This window comes from Centropristis striata, chromosome 19, assembly GCF_030273125.1.
Source record: "Centropristis striata isolate RG_2023a ecotype Rhode Island chromosome 19, C.striata_1.0, whole genome shotgun sequence".
Lineage (NCBI taxonomy): Eukaryota > Metazoa > Chordata > Actinopteri > Perciformes > Serranidae > Centropristis > Centropristis striata.
This window is the reverse complement of record NC_081535.1, coordinates 15600259-15624803: the sequence shown is the minus strand read 5'-3', so window position 1 is coordinate 15624803 and position 24545 is coordinate 15600259. Positions and strand designations below refer to the sequence as shown.

Below are 24545 nucleotides of genomic sequence, written 5' to 3'. Positions count from 1 at the left end.
CACTGACCTCCAACTGCACTCTTATCCATTCAAGGTTCCTTGGTAACAACTTGAATCAACGATGCACATTCCTGCGTGCGAGTTATTATGAGTTTGTACCCGTCATTTCATCCACAACTTCATTAGTTCTTCTTGGCTCTTTTAAATCTTCGGTTCAGTCTTCAAACTTCCCTTCTTATTCTTTTCTCCAACTTTTCTTTGCTTTCTTGTCTTCTTGCATTGGTTCCATCCAGTCCAGCTTCTTGCTCTGTGGCGTGAAAAGCAGCAGTTGCAGTAGCCCCTGAGATCAGCTGTGTGAGAGTGTGTGGCGGCGTCATGTAGGCGAGACTGGCGCTGGCTCGGCCTGCTCAGGCCACACTGTAGCTCCTGGCAGGGGCGCTCATGGGAACTCTTCAACAGCAGAAGAATAGGCGGAAGTGCCTCCCACCGCCATCCCCCCTCCACACACATACACACACATGCGCTTACGCATACCTCGCCACCCCACAGCCAGGACAGCTTTGTGTGTCTGCCCCCGATAAGACCAGTTTGCTTCCTGAGTCCACACTATGAAGCTGTGAGAGGTGCTATAGCTCTCAGTCTTTTGCAAATATACACTGTTAGTGACTAATGTAGGTGGCACGAGTGAGTCGGAGCAATGGCAGGGTTTTTATAGGAGTGGTTGGGCAGGTCTGAGTCTGCAATCGTATAGCAGCGGACTTCAACTCCAACGCCGTATTTGCACTGTAAACGGAAATGTCTCTGATTGCTTACGACTTTTGTGCCGAACAACTTTTAATGACCACATTTCCCAACAAAAGAATGACAGCAGCATTGTTTGGGCAAACACTTAACTCTCACACACACGCACGCACACACACACACCTCAATCACACTTCACACCTCATCAGAATCTTTCCCCCCTTAGCTCCCACACTCCCCAATCTCCATCCAGACATTATGCTTGTTTGTTATGTTTTCAACTTCCATATTTCCTTTCGGCTACTCCCCCCCTCGCCCCCAACCACACGGTACGGAAATTCACAGGTCTGCGACCTCTGACAATCTCCCCTTCTCTTCCAGTTATCCAAACATTACTTTTTATTTTTGTTTTCAATATCCGTATGCCTGGGAAAGAGGTGGCAGTCTGCAAAAAAACAACAACAAACACCTCAGCAGCAGTGTAAGAAAAAGCATGTTAAATTACTGCTTAAACAGTGGCCAATCTAACCCCTAGCAACCCCATTAATTCCCGGCTTGCCCCTTTTCCTTTTTAGCATTTGGATGTCTGCCTCATGGAATGAAACATGGACAGAGAAGTGACAGAGAAAGAGAGGGGTGAAAGAGGAGCGATGCTGCACTAGTCTCTACAATGCTAATAAAGTGGCAGAAAAGGCCGTTGTCTTAAGATCCCTTCATGCCAGTAGTAATGGCAGCTTTTCCCTGTTTGCCTTTTCAAAAGGGCGAGGGTTACCCGTCAAGCACACAAAAAACACTTTCTTTCTCTTTCATGCTGCGCTGTTCACCTCTAAATAGGCAGAAGGACGGATTAGAGGGAGAGAAGAAAGGGAGAGAAGAAAGCATGTCTTAGGGAGAGGACTGAAAGAAGAGATTGAAAAGCTTGTCTAGGAGCCAGACGAGGCCAATCTGGTGTTTAGTAGTGTGGGATCTCTCTCTCTCTCTCTCTCTCTCTGTCGCTCTCACTCTCTCTCCCTTTCTGACCTCAATAGACAGCTATCAAAGGAGGAGGCGTCTTCCGAGCCAGTGAACGCACATGATGGGTCTAAAGGCCAAGTTCAGGGTCACAACTCACACAACTTATACTTAGAAATCCAAACTGTGGAAGCTCAGCGGATGAATTCATAACTAAGGTTACAACATTTTGAAAGTGACACTGTGCATAAGGCAGTGCGATGACTACAAGCCTGAAAGAGAAGCCGAATGGCTTTAAACTAAGACTACTTGGGCTAGGTTCAAGAGGTCAAATCAATTCAATTTTGAAATGCACAGTAAATGAACTTCAAAGTCAATGACGAGTCAAAACGGTCAATGACAAACTAATAAGACTAACACAAGAATAGAATTATTAACAGGGCACCAATGGAGGACTAATGCACAGAAATTGTTAAAAATCTAAGAATCTAAAGAGCAGCTCTGTGAGGATCATTGAGGCACAGTGATGCTTTCCATTAAATGCTAATGTCAATGCTAAAATGTGCTAAAATATATTTCCGATCCGGTGTTACCCAACTTAGTTTCACATCTTTGCATGCTAAAAAAAATCATAATTAGTACATTTTGGTTTTGGACATATTGTAATATAAAATTTGAACTTAAGTAAAAGTAATTACAATTCTTCCTGAGGGTAAACATGAATATCTGTATCAAATCTCATTTCTAGGTCTCTATTAAAATCAATTTATTCTATATGAATACCTCAAATATAATTTACCAAAATTAAAAATTTGGTATATAATATAGGGTTGTGCAAAATATGTTGAATTTTCTAAAGTCTTAGAGCAAAATGGTAATCTATCCGATAGTTACAAAGGAAATTTTTTACTTTGTGATGGATGGATTAGTCGAATATAAACTGCAAGTTATCCATCAGTTGTTAAGACCTTAAGCCTGGTGCTTGTGGTGGATCAACCAACCCACAAACCAAAATTGGTATCTATAGAGCCATGCCACTAGCAGTTGTCAACCACAGGACAGGTTCTTATGAAGCACTTGTTTGCTCAATTGGAGCAATTTGGGGTTGAAGGTCTTGCTGAAGGACACAACATGTGGACAGGAAGTGGCAAGGATCAAACTGTTTTAGGATTAATGGATGGTCCACTTAACCATCTGAGCCACAGCAGGCCACACAATGTGATAAACCTCTTTAAAAATAATAAGTAAATAAATAATAAGACGGTACACTGCGACTAAATGAGCACTCGTACATTCTGCATGTACCAACGTTAAGATCAGCCGGAACCCAGAGCCTAAAATACTCACAAAATATACAATCTGGCAATAAAATTTACCATTCTTCATTTATTCTGAGACGCCAGCCAGAAAATCTAACCTAGCTCACCCTTCCTTCCCATCTTTTCCATCAGACAGAAGTGTCAGAGCCATTTTCACAGGGACGATTTAGGAACTAATGCTATCTGACAAGCAAAGTGATGCAGGGGGACACGTAGTCTGGGGTGCGACTATTGTTAATATTCATGAACTCTCTGCTCCCTGACAATGAAGAGAGCACATAGTTGTTTTGGGGCCTGTAAACATAATTGGAAAATGCTGACACGGCAACTGAGCAGATGAATTCTTGTTTCGCTGCCTGTCATCTCTGGTTGAGGTGATCAATACTGTAAAGCGATAAAACATTTTGGAGATATTTACGTTTGCTTTCTAACAAGCCAGCATATCTGTGTTTACTTTAACTTTGACAGGTAAAGTGAATCTACTGTATTCTGCAGAGTCCTATAAATTCAAATAACACAGACAATGGCATTTTCTAAAAAGGAAGTCCTTTAATTCTATTAAAAAGGCATTTCCATTTTTATTCTAGAAGAGAGAGTTAAAGTGTTCTCTAAATATCACACAAATTGAAAGCTGCAGTTTGTCATTTCACATCACAAAGTCACTCCTTTGACTAGGATTGGTATTTATCCCAAATGCCAACGATTTCTGCCTACATTACTTAAAAAGCAAACCACAGGAACAGCAGATATTTTCTGATAAATTGAAAAGATGTTCAGCTCACAGTGAAGCAAAGAGGCACAATAATAGCATTTGATTGGTGTGACATTCTTCAAAGCATAATTTCTGCCAAACATTTGATGATTATCTCAATATATAAGAACCATCATTCTGAGTGAAAGAACTGGGGAAGGTTGAAAAAATTTAGACAGTAGGATAGGAAAATGTTCTTCAAATAGCCTTGTGGTTTTCTGAGGGACATTCTTTTGTGAATTTTGAGTATTATCTTCACAAACATCTGAAGTGTCCACAACCTTCAATGAGCTCTGTGTAAATCATTGAAATGATTCATGTGTAAGGCCATCGTCAAACACTGAAAAATGGTTGAGTAGGTAAAGAGTGGGCAGTTAATGATACCAGAGAGCTCTTTGTGTGGTGAGGGTGATGGCCAATGGGTGATAGAGAGGGAACAGAGGGGAAAAAGAGAGGAGGAGGAGGAGGAGAAGGAGGAGGAGGAGGAGGAGGAGGAGGCCACAACAGTGACGGAGGAAACACGCAGCGGTCTGGAAGGCAGCAAGGACAAGGCAACAGAAAGCGGGTACAGAAAAGAAGAGAAAGTCTAAAAGGTTTTCCATTTTCCCCTAATTTAGTCTGTGAATGCCCCCCCCCCCCCCCCCCCCCCCCCCACCCCCCCCACCCCCCCACCCCCCCTTTAACTCTCCCCTGAGACTGTCCCACACAAACCGCACAATCGTCTGTTACTCTGATTCACCCAGAGATAAAGAGGAAGAGAGAGAACAAGAAGGAGAGGCGAGGGAGGGGAGAGGAAGGAGAGAGGAAAGGAGCATTCACAAATACGGATGTAAAACTTTTCCATCTCACTGCCGTGCCACATTATTACTGTCCTCTCCACCTTCCACACAACTTAAAAAGCTGCTCAAACTGTTGACGTACTGGATGCAGGACTGTTGTTCTGATAGCTATGCTGCAGATCTACAGAAACAAGTACAGGGTATCAGGTACACCGACAGGCAGAGGGTCAAATGCACTACTCTGTGAGATAAGTAATCCCTGACTTGGTTTCTGTGTGTGTACGCAGAGAAAGGAAGAGTGCGTGAAAGGTGAAAGTAAAGTGAGCTCTTCTGTCTAATCCTGTCCAGTCCAAGTTTATTAGCTACAGCAACTCCATATGACCACTGCTCTCCACAGAGTTCACATCCTGGATTGTTTCAAAGGCAACACGGATATGTTGCACGGACACACTGATCTGTTCAATATGCCTCCCTGTCAGGAGCCAGGAGTCCACTGGAAGTTATAATGGTTATTTTAAAAGTAAGTTACAACAATGCATCCAAAGAATAGATTTTTTTAAACCAACCATGTCTGTTTTGGTCCTCTGGCTTCTTCTCACAGTAAAAAGAATTTCAGCTTAGGTTTAAATGATGACTCTAGATTGCCCGTAGGAATGAATGAGTGGTTGTTTGTCCCTGTGATAGATTGGCGACCTGTTCAGGGTGCACCCCGCCTCTCGCCGAATGCCATCTGGGATTGGCACCAAGTCCCTGTGACCCGAGTTCAGATAAGCAGTTAAGGGTAGTGAAAGAATTAACAAATGTCTATTTTGGTGATTAAAATCTAACCAAAACTAGCAAATTCCTTATTTACTGCAACACCAAGAAGGATCAAACTAATTTCAAACAGCAGTTGCAATTTGGAGGCAATATGAGTTCGGCCAGGTTATGTTTTCTGTATGTTAAATACACAGTCGCACGTAAGGTTGGACTCATTTTGTTTTTAGACACGATCCTCTGTTAATTGTGGTTTAATTTTCATTGTAAGTGTTTGGAAGAGATTGATTACTAAAGTTCTGAGAGAAATGTTTTATTCCAACTTATGGGTAACCGTCTACTAACCTTATAAAGAAGTGTTGTAAATTGAGGGAATACCTTACCCGCAATTACCAATTGCATCAATTACTTATTCTGAATTACCTTGAATTATGTCTCATATGACTCCATGGTGAACGAAGAATCTCATTATTTTGAAAATCCTTGACAACTTGAAGTAAACAGAGGCCACATTTACATCAGCAAAACTACATGAAAACATCCGTTCACAAACTCTCACAAATCTCAAGCAGTATAATCCGAGTGTCATTTATCCAGTAGTATGCTCAGTACTTCCCAAACACATGATTTTTTGCTAAAATCCTGCTATTTAAAAAAACTCAGAAAAAACAGTCTCACGCTTGTGAAGACGGACTGCAGTAGTCATCTGGACCTGCACGGCTCAGTAGCACGCAAGACACCGACACACAGTTTTTTAAATAGTAAAAAAAAAATGGATGTGTGGGAAGTACAGAGCATAGAACTGGAAAATGAGACTTGGCTTATACTGCAGTTTTGCTGTTAATGCAGACCCCTATCACTTCAAGTCATCAAGGATTTATTCAGTTTTTGGATTCTCCTTTAACCATAGAGGCAAACATTCCTCAAGAATCTTAAGCTGAGCATGGGGTGAGTAATTGATTTACAAAGGTTCATTTACTGGCTGTATGTATAGTATTCCTTTAACAGAAGTCACAGAATATACAGTCTTCTTGATAAAAAAAACATGGAGAATGGCTAGATATCAGCTCTTAAATTAAACTATTTTGAGCTATTTTTGGTGTCATCATTATATTTGTCCAAATAAATGTACCTTAAGTTGTACCAGGCATTAAAATGAACAAGAAATTGAAGAAAACAATGGTCTAATATTTTTTTTCCATGACTACATATTTCATGAATAACATATTTAATTTGTTTTCCATCAAATATTTTTTTACATTATTGTTAAGGCACTGACAGCACTTTGTAAAGGCTAGGAAAATATCATGTTCTTGGTTCAGTAATAAAAAGAAAAGTCTCACACTCTTCTGCGTTTGAATGCAAATTCTTTCTTGTTAGTCACGAGTGTATTTAGAGCAGACCGGGGCATTTCTTATAGCAGACGGCCTGGCCCTGTGTGGTTGTGGTTTCCACTCTGTGCTTATGGTCTGTCACTATGTTTTATTAGGCTACTGCTTGTGCTGAAGTGCGAGGCTTTATTCTGACAATATGCTGCAGAAAAAATGAACCGAGAGTGTGCTAGATTGAAAGCTACTTAATAGCCTTCCTTTCTAGCGCTTGTATACAGTGTTCTTTTTACATGTGGCCTTCTCTACACTATACACTGCAGCACCTCAAGTATCATCTATAACAAGTACCTAGTGTTACAGACGAGTGCTGCATCACAGAGACACACATTGAGAAGATTCTCTGTGCCTTATGTACCAGCTGACCTTTTCGCCTCTGATTTTCAATAAGGGCTGCCCTTATCTAAACATAGCCACTGTCACACATAACCTGTAAAAGTGAATTTGCTAAAGAATTATCCATGTTGGCATCGTGTGGGAACAGAAGCCTGAGTCGATTTTCCATGAAAGTCATTCTGGAAATTTGCCAACTCAGAATCTAGACGGATTAGTAAACCATGGAGGAATAAATCTTCCCCTACAGCTGTATTGTGAACAAAAGTATGCAAAAAGATGCAGCATTCAGAGCCAACAACGCAATCCTATCTGTAGTGTGACTCTGGAAGAAGAAGGGTCAAATGACTCAGGGAAGAAAGACAGAGGCACTCCTTCGCCAGCAGTCATATGTGAATAATGATTTGTTTGTTTCTATATGACAAACAACATTGTGGCATTTTTGCATTTAAACAAGCATGGTAAGTATTTAAGTGCTGATTAATTCTGGTGTGCATACAGCAATCAAAAGAAATCCTAATTTTTATCGAGTGACAAAAGTTTAACTTGCAAACCATCTAGAACACATTTATATTTTCTGTGAAAAATAATGTATAGATAAAGACAGCTGAGGCTCTGTTAAAGTAATAATATTTTTCATTTAAAATAATGTTTATTTATCACTGAATTAGGAAACACAATGGTGTCTGAGCCCTTGCAAGCCCTTGCAAGCCCTTGCATTTACAGTAATACAAACTGGGGGCCTTTAGCAACATTTTTTTTGGGGGGGAATCAACAAAAATAATCTCTACTCCTCCAGAGAGACAGCAGGTGGAGCTTCAACTCTTTTATGTGTGAAGCTGCATACTCCTTGTCTCTACTAGCATTGGAAGTAAAACGTTACTAGGGTTGAAAAAGCAAAGAAAAGAAAAAACACACATACAATTACCACTTCTCGCCATATGTGTTGTCAAAGAGAATGAAACAGAGATCTCAAAAGTTAAGAAATATTGTAATGAGAGCTGAGGAAGAAAAAAAAAATCAAGCTGCTAGCCATCCAGCCTGCAAAACGATGTGAGCAGTTGCACTTTTCCCTGATAGACTTTTTATTATACTAGCTTGTTCAAAAGGCTAAGGTGCATGTATTGAAAGAAGCCTGGTGTTTAAAATAAATAGTTTTGATTGGATTTATCCAAAGGAAAACACAATTGAACGATGGATAATATGAACTTCTAACATGATACACCCTCCCAGTGAAGCTCAACACTGTCTAGTGCAAAGAAGCTGTTGGCAAAACAAAGTGTCAATGAGGTCTTCACCCCTTCAAAGGCAAACCGTCGGGTAAGCAGTGACAAGAGCCACAGTGCATCGGGGGGTTGAGAACTCTGAATAGCGTGAAAAACCAGGAACATCCGTGAAAGAAAACAAAAAATACTTTGACCATTTGTAAGTCCATTATGGGTCCCAGACCAATCTGTAAAACAATTGACCAATGAGGTCTTTAAATATGTTTCTGTTCCTCTTTTTGTTGCTGTTGACAAACAAATACTGACTTAAATTTCCCACTCTTGGTTGTAAAATGGATAAAAGTATCATCAGTCATGCTCCTGTGTCTCTGTCAACAGTTTAAGTGGTCTTCCTCATTCATTATTAATGAATTTACATGCCATACATGCTGCCATACAGTCAACAATGTGGAAACTGAGAAAATGGACACTAAAGGGGAGTAAAACTTGAAATATTAAGACAAAACTGAGAAGCCATAAGATGTAAAAGGATAAGATGAGGATGCAGGAAGGATTTGTGAGCAGATAGGAAAAACTCGATTTGTGATCTTCATGAGCAGATGAGAAAAACTGGTTTCACATCTGACAACACAGTTCTCTTTTCCACTTTCTCATGACAAACCGTCATTCTGCTCCACATGGGACTCGCATGCAAGTGAGCTTTTGTGACAAATCTTGTCTTTCTAGAAATGACATCTTGCGCCATTCACCACTCAGAGCTCAAACGCATGATTCAATTAGTTGCTATGGTTGCTGAGAATGTGTAACATGGAATCCAAGCAGTAAATATCTTTCTCAAGGCATGTTTATGCATGATGAGTTTGTTGGACATGGTGCAATGTCACGGGTCAACTACTTTGTGTATATTAAACACAGGCCTATCCATTCATTGTGCACGCAAACACATTAAATATAAACACATATGGGCACAAGCAAACTACCTGCAGTCACAGGAATAAATACATTGTTTGGAGAAATACTCAAAAAACTTCTAGTAAACAATTACAGCAATAGAGTTAATAGACATTTTTCTTGATGAACATTTATTCACACAGTCCATTCAACTTCCAAAATATTTCTGCTGCTCACACGCACCCACACACACACACACACACACAGCAGAAAAGGATATAAGCAAATTTAAGCTTTTCCATGCACACACACATTAGTAGAAAAAGGTTTGATTGTACTTACTGTTAAGCATTGCATATTCTCGGGGCGATTGGTCTCGGGGGCAGCACCATGGTTTGACAGCACAGCTTCTGAAATGTAGACAAAGGAATCACGGGCTGAGACAGTGCCTTTGGAGCACATTTCTCTCTGTGCCAACGCAAAACAGCCTTGTGGATGCACAAAAATAAAGTCCTCCAATAGTTCTGAGCGTCCATAAAAGTGGCTCAAAAAGATAACAACAAGCAATTATGGCAACAGTTGTCTGGAGCAGCCTTTTCGCTGGGCTGGGATTCAAACTTCAGAGCGCACATAAAAGGGAACAGACAACAACAAAAAAAAAAACGGCAAGCCGAGTCAAGGAAAATCCCGTAAGATGCGAGGATTCAACAAACTGCCCAAGAGAGGAGTGGAAGTGAGAACAAGTGAGAGGGAGGGAAGGAGGGAGGGAGGGAGGGGTGAAGAAGAGAAAAGGAACTCCTCTCTCACTCTATTATCCGTCCGTCACAGGGCTCCTGGGAAGTTGCTATGGTTACAGGGACTCACGCCTCAGTGTCCTTTTAACTATTGCTCATAAAGGCAGCATTCAGCTTTGGGCCACAATGCAGATCTCCCTCTCTTTCCCTTTCTTTCTACTTTTCCTTCTGTTTACATGCTTTACTTAATATATACATCTTTCCTTCTCATTTTCTGCCTTTCCTCTCCGTTTCACCAACTTCAAACACACCACTGCCCGCTCCTTCTTCTGTTTGGTGTTTTTATCTTTCCTCTTATCCCTTTCTTTTTTTCTTTTCATACTCTCCCGTCACACATACCTCCATCACCATAGGAGAGAAATGATCCTACCCCAGACTGTGAAATGTCTTCCAACCCAGTCAAAACAGCCCAAACATGAGTCAAAGTGTGTAAGAAAATGAGTGCCCATCTGAAAAAGTTTGAATTATCCCATAATATATGTATATATACTGTAAATGTATACTTAAAAAGCTTTAAAAAGAGAATAATCAAGTTTTTTATACTGCTTGGTGCAACACTTCACTGAAAATCTATCACACTTACTCGGAATGAAAGATCAATCCCAGACACCATCTACTATGACATTACAGCCAGAAATGGCGGCATCAAGATGTCTGGAAAATAATTTTATTCTTTTGACTAGAAGTCATGGTAAAAGTATGAAGGACCACACAAATACTTGACAGTAAAATGTGCGGCATCATTTAGCCAATGCCCCAAAACACCATATGTCTGTGTTCAAGTGAAAAAGTCCCCTCACAGCCTTAATTATGACTCCTCCATTGGGAACCAAGGAGGAAGTTATGTGTTGTTATTATTATCAAGGCAACAGACCACATAGTAAGGAGGTTAGGGTGGTTCAAAAAATACTTTGCCACAGAAGACTGGTGTTCATTTCCTTTCTCTTGTTTGACCGTGACGGCAGAGGTCCACGAATCTTAAAGTAGTAATTGCAACCAAAACATGATGTTTTTTGTTCTTTATCTACTCCAACCAAGTCATGTTTGTACCTGAACCTAACTAAACCTCAACCATAGCAGCATCAGAAATCACTTTTTACTTGACCAAGTTTATGGTTCTGATTTTTATTAAACTTGGTGAAAAGGGTGTAGCAAAGGCCATGAATAACCCATACAAATTTGGAGTGATTCCAAATCACGGTTGGATACTGAAATTTATTTTTCATTTTTGTGAATTGTGAAATAGAGCATTTGGCCTTTGAAGCAAAATAAAGCAATATATCTTAAAATAATAGCAATAATAAACATGTAAAGCACCTTTGCTACATGAAATGCATCACAAAGTGCTTTATAACAAAGAAATGACGGTGCTTCAAATTGGACAGACATTAATGAACATACTGAAACATAATAAAAGCATTCAAATTTATAAAATGGAAGTAAAAATATAGAAATAAAAAGTGCAGCAAGTGTAAACGAATACATGGAATGCATAGTGTAAAGGCATAAAATCAGCATTAAAAAGGCAGCAGAGAGCAAACCAGTAGATGGAAGTAAAGTTCAGCAGTGAAAGAACATAGCCAATTGTAGAAATACAAGGACTCCATATCGCAATCCACATCCACAAATATCTGTAATCTGACACATGTAGTTGCTAAAATGTCATGCATAGCTGAGATCATGAGGCTTCTGCTAGCCATGACATAGTTTCACATGATTCTAATAGTTTTTAAAGTATATCCAGACACATATCCTGTTTGTATCATGTTTGTAGATTCACTCTGCAACCTCAGATTTTGGTGAGCACAGAGAAACTTTCCCCCTTTGGTACATGAATGTGAAAACAGCCTTCTAGTAACAAACTCTACACATGATTCTCCACAGTGAAGGTCAAACACCAAACACTAAGCAAAACACATTTTGAGAGGAGGCTTTAAAATGTAAATGTAATCAGTCCGCATGCAGAAAAAAGCATCCTTGAACATTTTGGACACAGTTGCTGCTTCCCTCTGTAACCCTATGCAGCAGTTTAACCCCAGAGTAAAGGGCCCAATCCTATAGTTGCAGTTGCCATCGTAACCGGAGGCTTTTTTTTTTTAAAGCGATTTTGTCACTTGTGAATCTGAAACCTCCAGGGGTCCAGCTAAAAAGAGGGGCTAACCTGGCTGGCGTCAAGCCCAGGAGAGGAGCCTTTTGTGTGGGTAAGACATCAGTAACTCTGGGCATTAGAGGGGAGAGACACGGAGCAGCTGGCAACGAGAAGCATCCAGCATGACTGACACAAAAATGTGGGGAGAAAAGTTGGACAATAAGAGATGGAAAATAGTGGACAGTGGGAAAAGTCTACACAAGAGAAATTCAGAAAATGAGAAAAAAAGGAATGCACTTGGGAAGATTAAAGAAAGACAGACAATGAAACTAGATGGGGGGAGGGGAGGGGGGGCAAGAAGAGGCTGAAAATGAAAATGGACAAAAGGCAAATCAAAAGGTGTTGGCAGTCTTCTGCAGTTAAGTCAGCCAGTCTCAGATCTGCCAAAACATAAAAAGCCCTCGACTCTGCCTGTGTCCCTCATTGCAGCACTCGCTCACTTGACGCCCAGTCCCTCTTTTCACCTCCTGTCGCCCACAAACAAATAAACACTTGATGGAGAGGGTGGAAAAGCCAAGATGGGAGGAGATTTCCTCCACTTAACTGTTCCGGTCTCTAAAGATCACCTCAAGCGTCAAGGAATTATAGTTTTAATTGGTGACACCGAGAACACCACATTCTATAAGTAGATTAACTGATAGCTGAGTGTTGAAGGCACTCGACACTAAATACAGTTATGAACGGATAACAGGATTCAAACTAGTATAAGTATTTTCTTACTTGAATCCTGAAACTTGAACAACTAAATAAAGCTAAATTACTTTTCTCCACAGTTGTTTATGCCTAATTCAAGCTGTCAACATTAGTATTTAGAAATGAATAAGATCTAAAATAGAGCAAAGTACTCTATTCTGGTAAAAAAAAAAAAAAAAAAAAAAGGGGCTTTTATGGGAGTGGGGTTATCTATTATGTGCTTGTATCTGTTATTATGTGGCCTGCTGTGAGATTTTTTGTTCTTTTGTCATGAGCACGCAGAGAGAAATTCCTAACAACTAAGTTGTACAGCAATAAAATCTTGAACCAAGCACTCCTACTACTCTTTTGTTGCATCTTTTTGTCCAGTTTGTAACTGGTTTTAAGAGTGATACAGTCAATGGGAGGGCTTTTTGGCAACGGCTGGGCAAAATCTCTGATTTATTGAACAAATAGAGTAGAATGTTATAAAACAGGGCTGAATGAACAAGCGAACGTCTTTCTATACACAAAACAACAAGGATAAAATCATACTGTGTGAAGGCAAAACAGCTACACCCATACAGGACAAACCACTGGATATCTAAATAATGCAGCACAACGGTGATTGGTGCAGCATACTTTACAATAAGCAGAGCTAGAACATCTTTTGGGCTTTTCTGGTTCAATAGATAAATGGAAAATGACAGGCTGAATGAAATGACATCAAGTCACTAATGAAGCTGGAGCAGCAGTGCAAACATGTCGGCCTGAGCATTGATCAAAACCACACTCGGACATGAAGGACACTCTGAGAATGCAGGGCTCAGCCACAATGATAATGAAATTGTGTATCTGCTCTGGGATTTAAATCCGTTCACAAATTTAATGGGTTCTTCCTTAGCCCATGGAACAGTCTTTCCACCAAGTTTCATGAAAATCGGGCCAGTAGTTTTTCCATAATCCTGCTGACAAACATACAAACCGTTGCTGTCACAGACAGGTGACAGATGTCTCAGTCTACCACACTCAGCTTTAATGGTTGCTGTGTGCTTATCTCATCTCACCTCCGCCAGTTTACACAAATTTTAAATTTGACACTTCAGTAACTGCCAAAAATGGTAAAAGATAAAGTGGTAAAACATAAATTAATTCTGGTTTATGATAAATATATGTTACCTATGTTTTTCTACAGTCTATGCCAAACATCTGCAATGTTGCCTTCTGGTGAATGTGTCAGAGGAATGTTAAAGTAGGGCTCACATATCTGATTTGTATTGATTAATATTGGTGTGGGATAATGAGTCATTTGTTTTGTTCTTCCTGCGGTATATATAAATAAACCCTTGAGTCTGTGGACCATGAGTAGAAGAAAGCAATATCATGAGTGTTGTGTATTTTTGCTAAAAACATCAGTAAAATACTGAGTCATAATTCAGTTGTAAAGAGTGAGTGCAATGTTGTTTTTGAGGGTGTTTTTGTTGGTCAATGAACGAGATGTTCTGCAGCCGAAATGTTGAATTCACCTCAGTTCTTTGATGAGGACATCCATTATTACCTGTGCCAAGGAGGTGATGTTTTCGGCTCAGTTTATTTGTCTGCTTGTAGGCAGGATTAGGGGAAAAAATACTGGCCTGATTTTCAAGATAGGGCATTTGTGCTGCATCCATGTGGTGTTGGAATAATTGGAAAAATTAGTGCCCAACTGGGAAAATTCATGTGAATGCCCACTCAAGTTGAAACAAATCGACACATGCTGGCACATTTAATCGCTCAACTGATTATTATCCTGTGCTTTTTCTCGTCACACAAATAGAGAAACAGCTATGAACATGTTGTTTTAACGCTCTGAGCAATAACATATGACACATCTTCTTTGTGGCTCCTATGTTGTTTCCCCATTATGATATAAACCGCATAAACACACAAAGTCCAAAGAATAACTTTCTACCTTCAACAACGACCCCATAGGTCGTTTGTGCAGGCAGCAAGAAAAGACCCATAATTACAGTTTAGCATGTCCTCCACTGCCCTCAAAGTGGCCATAATAATAATGACGTGACGCAGAGTTTAACTGGCAAAATTCGCACTCAGGGCAGGCGGGCGAGAGGGGTGGTAGGTGGCTTGAACAGACTTTTACCGAGAAGGATGGGGTTTGTGGTTTAAACATTACTGAACTTCCCTGCATCACAATTTTACATAACTATGTAACTTCTGGTAGTCACGTCAGCCTCGTATCCAGTGTTGTAGTACTCGAGATTGGTCTTTGTCTCGAGACCGGTCTCAAGACCACTTTTTGAGGGTGTCGTCTTGGAATCGACTGCATTTTTACTCGATCTTGTCTCGGTCTTAGACTAAGCGGACTCTGGATTTTATTTCAAGACAACAACTGTGCATTTTTTAATTTACTTGTTAATATCATTACTTACAAATATCTTATTGCTTCGAGTACAACCAATAACATGACTCATATATCATTTGAAATCGTTGTCACCGTTAACGGCTGTCACCCTTCCCGCCTCCTTTCTTGCGCCCTCCACAAAAGTGCATGTGAGTGACAGGAGAAGGGGCCATGAGAAGATGTCAGTCAACTCGTCTGTAATAAAATTTGGTTACCTGAACCACAAAGATTTTTTAGTTGCACAAATACAAAAAAAGAAAACACAGCGCAACTTGTAAAATTGCTAACAGAGACGGCTGTGACTGGTCTTGGTCTTGACTCGGTCTCGCCCTGCCTCGGTCTTGTCTTGGTCTCAATACACTGTGGTCTTGGTATTGACTTGGTCTCGGTTTAGGTCGTCTTGACTACAACACTGCTCATATCTACTTTACTTCCGGGATTTACGTACATATATTTACTTTTTAAACTATAAGGTCTTACCAGGAAGTTTTTTGCCCCAAACCTAGATCAGTGGTTTTCTCATCTAAATGTAACAAAACTGCAGCCTTGTACTTGTACTGTAATTTCCCAGCTTGGGATGAATAAAGTATATCTATCTATCTATCTATCTTTTCTTATAACCGTGCACCTTATGTGTATGAATATTGATGTGTGTGTTATTTTTTGAATGCTCCACTTCGCTCTGTACCGCAAACTGTGAAATGCTCATATGGGTCGTCATGGGCGGTGTTCATTTATTCTGTCGTTTAGGTTGGAGATCTTGTTGATCATTGGCTTTTGAGAAGGTCTGCCCTCTAGTTGTACACTGTGGTACAGTTATAGTTTGTGCCTTTACTAGGGCTGGGCGATATGGACCAAAAGTCATATCCCAATATATTTAGGCTGAATATCGATATACGATATATATCCCGATATTTTTATCGCAAAGTGAGAGCAAATGTTCACAGTCAAAGCCAAATATTACATGTCACAAGTAGATTTATTGAAACCATTTCTTTAAGTGAACATATATACTGTATAACAACAGGAGTACCTTAAAAAAAACAAAGCTCTATAAAGCTCCAAATTTAAATAAAAAAATATGTTAAATACAAATAGCCTATGAAATAAAATAGGCCAATCTTTTTCTGAAATAAATATATTTATATGAAAAAAGAATAACAAACATTGCAAAAGAACTAAATACGACAAACCCTAGTGAGGGCAGCATTTATATGTAAAAAAAGGAAAACATTTGAAAGAAATTTGAACTATATTGATATTTGCAATATGGTCTAATTCCATATCATATTTAAAAATATATCAATATATTTTTTATATCGATATATCGCCCAGCCCTAGCCCTTACTGTTAGGAAGGCTGAAGAAAATTAATGTCTGGTGTAACTGTGTTTCAGGTTATTTTTCTCACCGTTAGTGCACACATTCTAGTATTTCATCACTTTCGTCTTTTTTTAGGCCTTGGCCTTTAAATTTTGTTAACTTAACTAGGTTGCATGGTGACATCCGTACATTTATTTTCCAGAAACATTTTTCTCCACTGCTTTGCATTCAAAAGATAATATATCCCACAGCCTAAAGGTATTATCTCTAGGCTCAAGTATATTCAAACAGGATAACTGTGAGTAGATCAAAGTCTTTTCATCATTTCATCTATTTTCAGAGGTCACATGCTCCACATTAACATTTGTTTACTTTATCGGAATACTCTAAGAAATCCACCAGCCCAACCAGTCAACGAGCCATTTTGATTGTTTTGTTGAAATGTTTATTAAATCCTTTGTTTCCATCTTGCTATTTCTATCTCCAGGAAACAATTCATGTCCTAAACAACTGGACTAACTGAGGAAAATTGGGGATGATGTTCTTTTCACTATGAAGACTGAGTCACTAGCAAGCATGTCGCCCACTGAGAGCAGGGTGACATGCATGAAAGTGATTTCATTTAACAGCCAGCAGAGAGTTATATCTTCTTCTTTTAGAACCATCTTCACAGAGCAGATATTGGATGTTAGGAATCTGCCAAGCTATGCTTTTCCTGACGAAGACTGAGGACGAAAAACTGCATTATTCAATAGCAGTTGCTTGTAAAATCAGATGGTATGGCATATGTGTAGATGAGAGCTTTTATCATCCATTCTATGCAGACATTAGTGGTCACCAGAGAATGTTTCCTCCTGACTTTGGTGATCCTGCATGAGGGAGACTCTTTAGTTCTTTACTGCAATATCTCAACAACTATTGGATGGTTTGGAATAACACATGGTACAGACATTTATGGTCTCTGGAGGAACATTTAGAATGTCTTTTATCTCCCGAATTTTTATCTTTTAGCCAACATTTTGTGGAGTACTTTGGTTAATGGCTAAGTACCTACAAAACTCATGACTTTCTCATCAGCCTCAGCTATACTTTGTGTCTATTGCTAATAAAATAAGAAGGTTGAAGATCATTAACATTATTCTTGCCAAACACCAACATTATCAGCATCATCACTGGTGGCAGAAAACACAACAAAAACATATTATAATGGTAATGGCAACACCACCTGTCTCAAATGCCATTGAAAATCAACCCCTGAAGCCCTGAAACAGTCTCACAGCAACTGAATATAATGAGCATCAATTAAGTCCAGCCCTTTTATGTCATGAAAAGGAGAGCACAAAACTAGGACATACATGCATATTGTAACACAAACATCTTGTTGTAAATGAATGTGCAGGTAATGTAGGCTACTGTACATTTCTGATCCCTGAGAGAAATGCATTTTCTTTATGCATGAGTTATACACAAATCAACCCCAATCTGAATACGTTAAGATCAACAGTAAAATTAAAATTTAAAATACAGAGCAAATATGACAGATGTTTGTGCTGCGGCCCTGCCTGACCTCAGCAACCATGGACTCATTTATAGAGTGATGCCACATGGAACAAGACATTGCGATGACTTTTGCCCATGCTGGATAGCTGGACAGCAGTGATTGACATATTTCATTTCCTATTTGTCGTGAGCAAGGCAGAACAGCCAGAGAGGATTATGTCTGCTGTCTGTTGACTCAGAGTGTTGCATGATTGTCCCTGATAGGGACTGAAAAAGGGGATTTGAAGAGAACAAGCTTATAAATACTCAGAGACAGGGACAGAATTTCATATCCATTTCATATAAATAGTGCCTCCAATTTCATCAGATCGTCTTCTCCAAACACAGCCAGTACATCATGCTCATCTTTGGATCATAATTGCAGAAGCAGTTGCAATACTATGCATTCTTCTGCTGCATCTTTGGGTAAAAAATCAAGTTCATCTGTCTAAATGCATTTCCTGGTGTGCTTTACGCAATGGGAGCTGAACTAAATGTTTGGGGGCGCTGCCAGTCTATCATTGTCTGTGTACGAGCCAATTTGTGCAAGAAAACAAAGTTGTCACTGGGTAGGAGAATTTATCAGGCCTGACCTCATTAAATTATTTTTATGGGGTGGCATGGTTCAGATGCAACAAAAGGGGATGTAGCTATTTAAACTGCTATCTATAATCAATTCACTTAAATAATGTCATTTATTAATAAAAATATATTACTTTATTTTTTTGTTGACACAATACTGACAATTTGACAATGGTAAAATGACATAATCAAATACAACATATTTCACAGTACTGATGTTCTTGGCGTGAGAATGATGTGTCGTCCTACACAGAGCTGTCAGCAAGTGCTGTGACACATGATGAGAATATATCCGCAGAAAAAGAGACGCTTGAAATGGGCAGGATGGGTAACGCTCGTTTTCCACATGAGTGTGCCCCTTATTGGCAGTCACACTCTTCAGTCGTGCCCACTTAGTTCCGCCTACCTTCGGCGGGCCCAACATGTCTGCCCGTCAGGAAATTGATTCTAATTCACTTTGTGTCCATGACGACTTTGAGCCGTCTGGGTTCATTGCCTCTGACCCTAGCACATTGGAAGTGTCCGCCCACTGGAGATTAAAGACTATGCCATTTGGAGGTTTGCAGTCTGAAGAGATTTCATGCGTGGGATGCAAAGTGTTTGGATTGTAGTGGTGGCGGCATTCTCTGTGGATTCTCCTCTCAGTTATCTAAGACTAAGACTAGTCTTGTCACCCCAGTTCACCCCTCACCTCTTCAGAGGTAACATGTTCCTGCTGTCTGCCACCACTTTCTGGTTCAGGTCATTACCTTTGATCACTGAAACTTTTTATGCCTATGTCGACCTTTCACAGCCACACACCGATACATCAGTTTCTGTCAACTGGAGGGGTTACTTAGGTTGTCAACGATGGTGGTCCCCTGGGCATTATGATTCAGCCACAATAGCTGAAAACACTACTGTGTTGTTCTCTCATTTCCTCTCATGCAAGAATTGCATCATTTACTAATTGCAGAGATGACCCTGTTCAGGATTGTGAATAGTTAAGACACAAAATAAACCTTGCAATGTCTTATAAAATGTGACTTTCCAAACTTCCAGTCTTGCCTCATCTCATAAGTCATCAGCTCGTTAGTCAATATAATGACATGCACAGAAGCAGCAGCACAACGACCTCATACAATTAGCAGTTTAAGACTCCAAAACTCCAAAAAATAAAATGAAGGCCCAAAGCACACTTGCTTACTTGCTTCTGTGGCTATGCAAGATATGCTTACTACACTATACTGTATATTACAGTAATAAGTAGCATATGCATGATCCATATACACATAGTTCAGTGTTTTTAGTTGTTGTTTTGTTTTCTTAAAGAGAGGAAGGTACAGGGTGTCTATAAGGGTGTATCTTTTCAATTATAAAAAAATATTACAAAGGCAATTGATGAGATATCTTAATCAGATTTGTTGCATGTACTCAGTGGTTATCAAAGTTTTTAATCGCATTGCATTTGTGTATTTCAGGTACCCCGTTGATGATATGGGTAGTGGTAAATGAATCCCTAAAAAAAAAAGGCTACTCCTCTCTTTATCCAACACTGTTTCTGTCTCCATAAATTTCTAATGCCATGCACGAATTGATGGACTTGACGGTGGATCTCTTCCATATTTAGTTCTGTAGTTTCGCTTAGTCTGCGTATCCGATTTTGTTTCAATAAACCACGATACACATTGTGCCTTCTCTTAAGGAGTAGCCATTTTTATAGGGGTACCTAAATACATAAATGCAATGTGATTAAAAACATTGAAAACCACTGAGTACATACAACAAATCTGATTAAGATATCTCCTCAATTGCCTTTGAAATCTTCTTTTAAATTGTAAAGAGAATTTATGGGCACACTGTATTTTAACAAAAGGTTGTTTGTTCAAGCTGAGTATATGGTTCAAGTCAGAGAAATAGATTGTTTCAGTTGAATGGTAACACAATATGCAGTCAGACAGACTTTAGTATTTTTCTATTTAAAGATAAGTAATATGAATAGTTTATGACAGATTCAATTAATTAAAATCCATGTACACAACTGTCTCCCATCAAAATGTACCATATTTTCAAATGCTGAAAATAATTTCATTATAATTTCATATCGCTTGTTTTTCTGTGACAGGAAGAGAAGATGATACATTTGCATAACTGAAAATGTCAAAGGAGCAAAAGTGCAGCAGAGTAGCACAGAGCTGAGAGTGCAAGCTGCTGGGTCAAAAGCTTCACTTCAGATCAAGTGGATATAAGCCTGCGGTCAGCGTTCCCCTCAGAGCATCAGATGCATGACATGTCAGCCATATACTCACCAACACATTGTCTCACATGATCAAATACTCTCAAATTCACTGCCAGTGTTTACCAGGGAAACTAAACAATATAAAAACTCTCCCTGCACCCCTCCGTGTCCAAACCCGTCCATATAAGTTAATCACATAGTGTACATTTTAATCCGATGATTTAAAGACTAGCCATCTGGAAAAGCCTGGCTGTGTTAGTGTGTGTGTGTACAGTAGGTCTGGACTATATTCATCTATTATGAAAAGTATGCGTACAATGCAGATGACACACTTTTTAAGCACGAGCCCAATGGGTGTTCTGCTATTTTTGCTTTCACGCATATACAGACCATCTGACCCACATCGTAAGCTTGTTGGAGGGAAATGCATTAGCCATGGCCAAAAACACACACACGTACATGTCACTGAGGGTCAGCTGTCTCCACTGACACACTATGCAAGCCAGAAATGCAGAGCTAGGGGAGTTTCTGCAACACTGGCTTTTTTTTCTTTCATCAGTAATACAAACATAATAAGAAAGCACTATACATGCTTGTGTAAAGTAATAACATACCTAATCTCCAGAAAATATCCCACCAACCCCAATGATGACCTAGACTAATACAGAGAAATTAATCTCAAGTGCTTTTTAATCTCCGCTGATATGTAATTAATTAGGAACAAGACTAAGCGCTGTTTATCCAAACAGATCTGTTGCTTCGAGCATTTGAGGGAATTTGAGAATAACCAACAGTAACACAAACAATATTTTTATGTGTCTTATTTTCCTCTTTCACTATTTTAACAGTTTCCACATGGACCGCATGAGTGTACTAGCTATGAAATTTTAATCTGCACGTAGTGGCAACCTCCGGGTCTAAAAAGTGAAGCCTTTAACCTGGATTATTATTTTTATTATTTTTAATGGGCAGCAAGGGGCAACTCAACGGGTTGCAAAAACCAGACTGATTGTATAGAAGTCAATGAGAAAATGACCCTACTTCTCACTTGATTTATTACCTCAGTGAACATTTTCCAAATGAGTTTCTGCTCTCAACTGCTCGTTTCAAGTCTTTTTCAACACAGCATGAGGTTGATTCATTAAATTATGGTCCCATTTAGAGTTTTCAAAAAAATCTCTGCACACAACAAGAAGAACTCCCACACTCTTGCTTGGTGCTAAAGTATTTATTTAATTACAATCTTTTGAGATGGCGAGGCAGTGTATCAGAGTTTTTCTTGTTGTTTTCAAGGTACCAATAAGTAGTAAAATAGATTATAATGCAGGGTATGCTTTGGGATAGGGCTACCTTGTGAATGACAAGAGCAGCCTTCTTCCACAGCAGCCTTTTAATCAGGATAGAGTCACCCTCACCTCCAAATATGGTCACTTCTGGCTCAGATAAACCAAGAAGTCTAATTACGTCCACCTACAGAACAGAGTCAGATTAACTCTAAATTAAATCAAACATCCATGTATCCTCAATTGGTAGTACTACTGGTAGAATAACAGTATTTGAAGAGTCGTGTACAATATTACTGTGAAGACTTCTGCCACTGCATTATACAAAAGTGTGTTCAGAGAATCAACACTAATTGCCCTGTCACTCCTTATCTCCGAAATGTTGTTTGGCTGCCACTCACAGCCTCTCAACTCATGTTGAGCAAAGTTAAGATGGCAGCCTTTTTATTGTAGACCCACATTATAATTAGCTGTCAGCGCTCCGCAGTTTTGTTATCAAATTCTGAAACATGCTAGAGGAAAGTCTGCCTGTCATGACTTGTAATAATCTGATATTTTGAGGGTTTAATTCCCCCATTGTGCTCTGCATGTGTTATTTATTTGCATGTATTCTGTATAATTAAATTTTCATTTAAATGTATCTCTCATCATGGTCATTAAATGGGCCTGTAGATGTATTTTAATCTGCTGTTGTACATTTACATTTCATTCAGATTGTTTTTGTTTCTGAGTACTGACTGTGCTAGCCAACCATTAGGTCAGGATGATGCTACATCATGTGCAGATGTGTTGTTAGCTTCCCTGTCCAACATTATTCAGCCCCCAGGGGTTTTGGCTCAGCACTGACCTGGCTCTGAACTAGCACAGGTCTCTGAGTGAGGGCTTAGTCACACTGATCTAAATACTGCACCTCCAGCCAGAGTCTATGCATATCAACATGGATTTATCTGGCAGACCAATAAAAGACTTGTTTCAACAGATGATGTTTTGTTCAAGCTGGATATGGCATTTTAGAATTATAGAAATGTAGTTGCTGACATTCATTGACTTTCTTCGTGTCAGAGGAGTTATTCTAATAGTTGTGATTAAATCCCATTGCAAACATAATTACATAAAGACTGACTATAAATGAATACTGTAGTTTTTTGTTGGAGGTGGGAACTTTTTAGTTATTTCTAACTCCACTGACTCAATCTGAACTCATTGACATGATGAGTGTCTGTGAGTGATGCTTGAAGTTTTAGCTGATGTTTATCTTATCTAATTGTGAACAAAACTGCCGAATCCTAAACCTGACCATTTACTTGCTTAAACTTAACACTTGGGTAATGTTTTCTCACATGAAGAACCTGATAACCATTTATATAATGTACTTATTATTCTGGATAAGTGAAAATCTTTACATAATTTCCATCTGCAACATGTTTTTGGTAATCATTTTTGGGTTAATGTCATTAGATTTGGCTCTCTCACCCTTGTCCAGCTTCTACTGTGTTGCCTGCCTTGTGATAGAGTGCAGGCTGCACCTCGTGCACCCAGAACTCTGTGGTTCTGCCAAATCAGTATATACCACAATTCCCCGAAGCACTGCACAAAAACAGTATACACAAACAAACCAACCAAAAAACACACAACCAACTTCAACTCATACCGAGCAACTCCTCCTGAGCAGCCAATGAGACCAGAAGTTTGACATAAAAAATAGAAAAACTGCCTGATAGTGAATAGTTTATGGTACTTTTTTGTAAAAACATTTTTAACATTTTTGTAACAAATCAGACAACCTCAGTACACATCAGCCTTCAGTCTGACAAAGATTTAGCCTCTGGGGTCAATCAGTAGGAGTAGAGAGACGACGTCTTGTTTCACAAGTAGCAAGTTTAGGCTTGATATATGAATGCAGATCATCACAAAAGCAGGTTCTGAGAATGCATTTTGGCCAATGCGTCCCAGATCTTTTGCTCTTGACATGGACTGTTTACCTGCATGCAACAAAAGCCTGCTTAAATGGCATTGGTCAATTCTACTTGGACTACAAATGGGAACCACAATTCTTCAGATACCAAAATCTTGCCTGTTGCCAACAGACTTTGAATTTATAAAAAAAAAAAAAGACATCTGTTTAGAGAGTTACAAATGAGATTAATATTAATAAAAAAATATTTAAAACTTAAACTCAGCTTTCAACTCAGCATGAAGTCATTATATTTTAAAGTACAGTGAGGGATGCGTTTTCTGCTAAGGCACTATTGCTTGAGAGTAGTTAGAGATAGTTTAGGAAGAGGCATGATGACAAGTAGCAAAAATTACGAATTATCTTTGAATCCAAAGCATTACAAGAACATGATGAGCCTGCCAAGTTGCCATTATGCTCCTACTCACTCCAGAAATGCAGAATTCCCCTTAATGATATACCACATATAGTATATTGAAAACCATGGACTTTAATAGGCTGGTAGTCATCAAATGATTTGTTTAGTGAGAGCCATTTTGCATGCTGCCACAGTTAA

General features: G+C 39.3%; 1 protein-coding gene across 1 annotated transcript in view; it reads right to left on the bottom strand.

Moving 5' to 3' along the window:
• rgs3a (regulator of G protein signaling 3a) overlaps positions 1-24545 on the bottom strand; it is a 177932-nt gene that overhangs the window by 119090 nt on the left and 34297 nt on the right. The window contains 1 exon segment of the mRNA XM_059358232.1: positions 9418-9485. Coding sequence (XP_059214215.1) covers positions 9418-9485 — 68 coding nt within the window.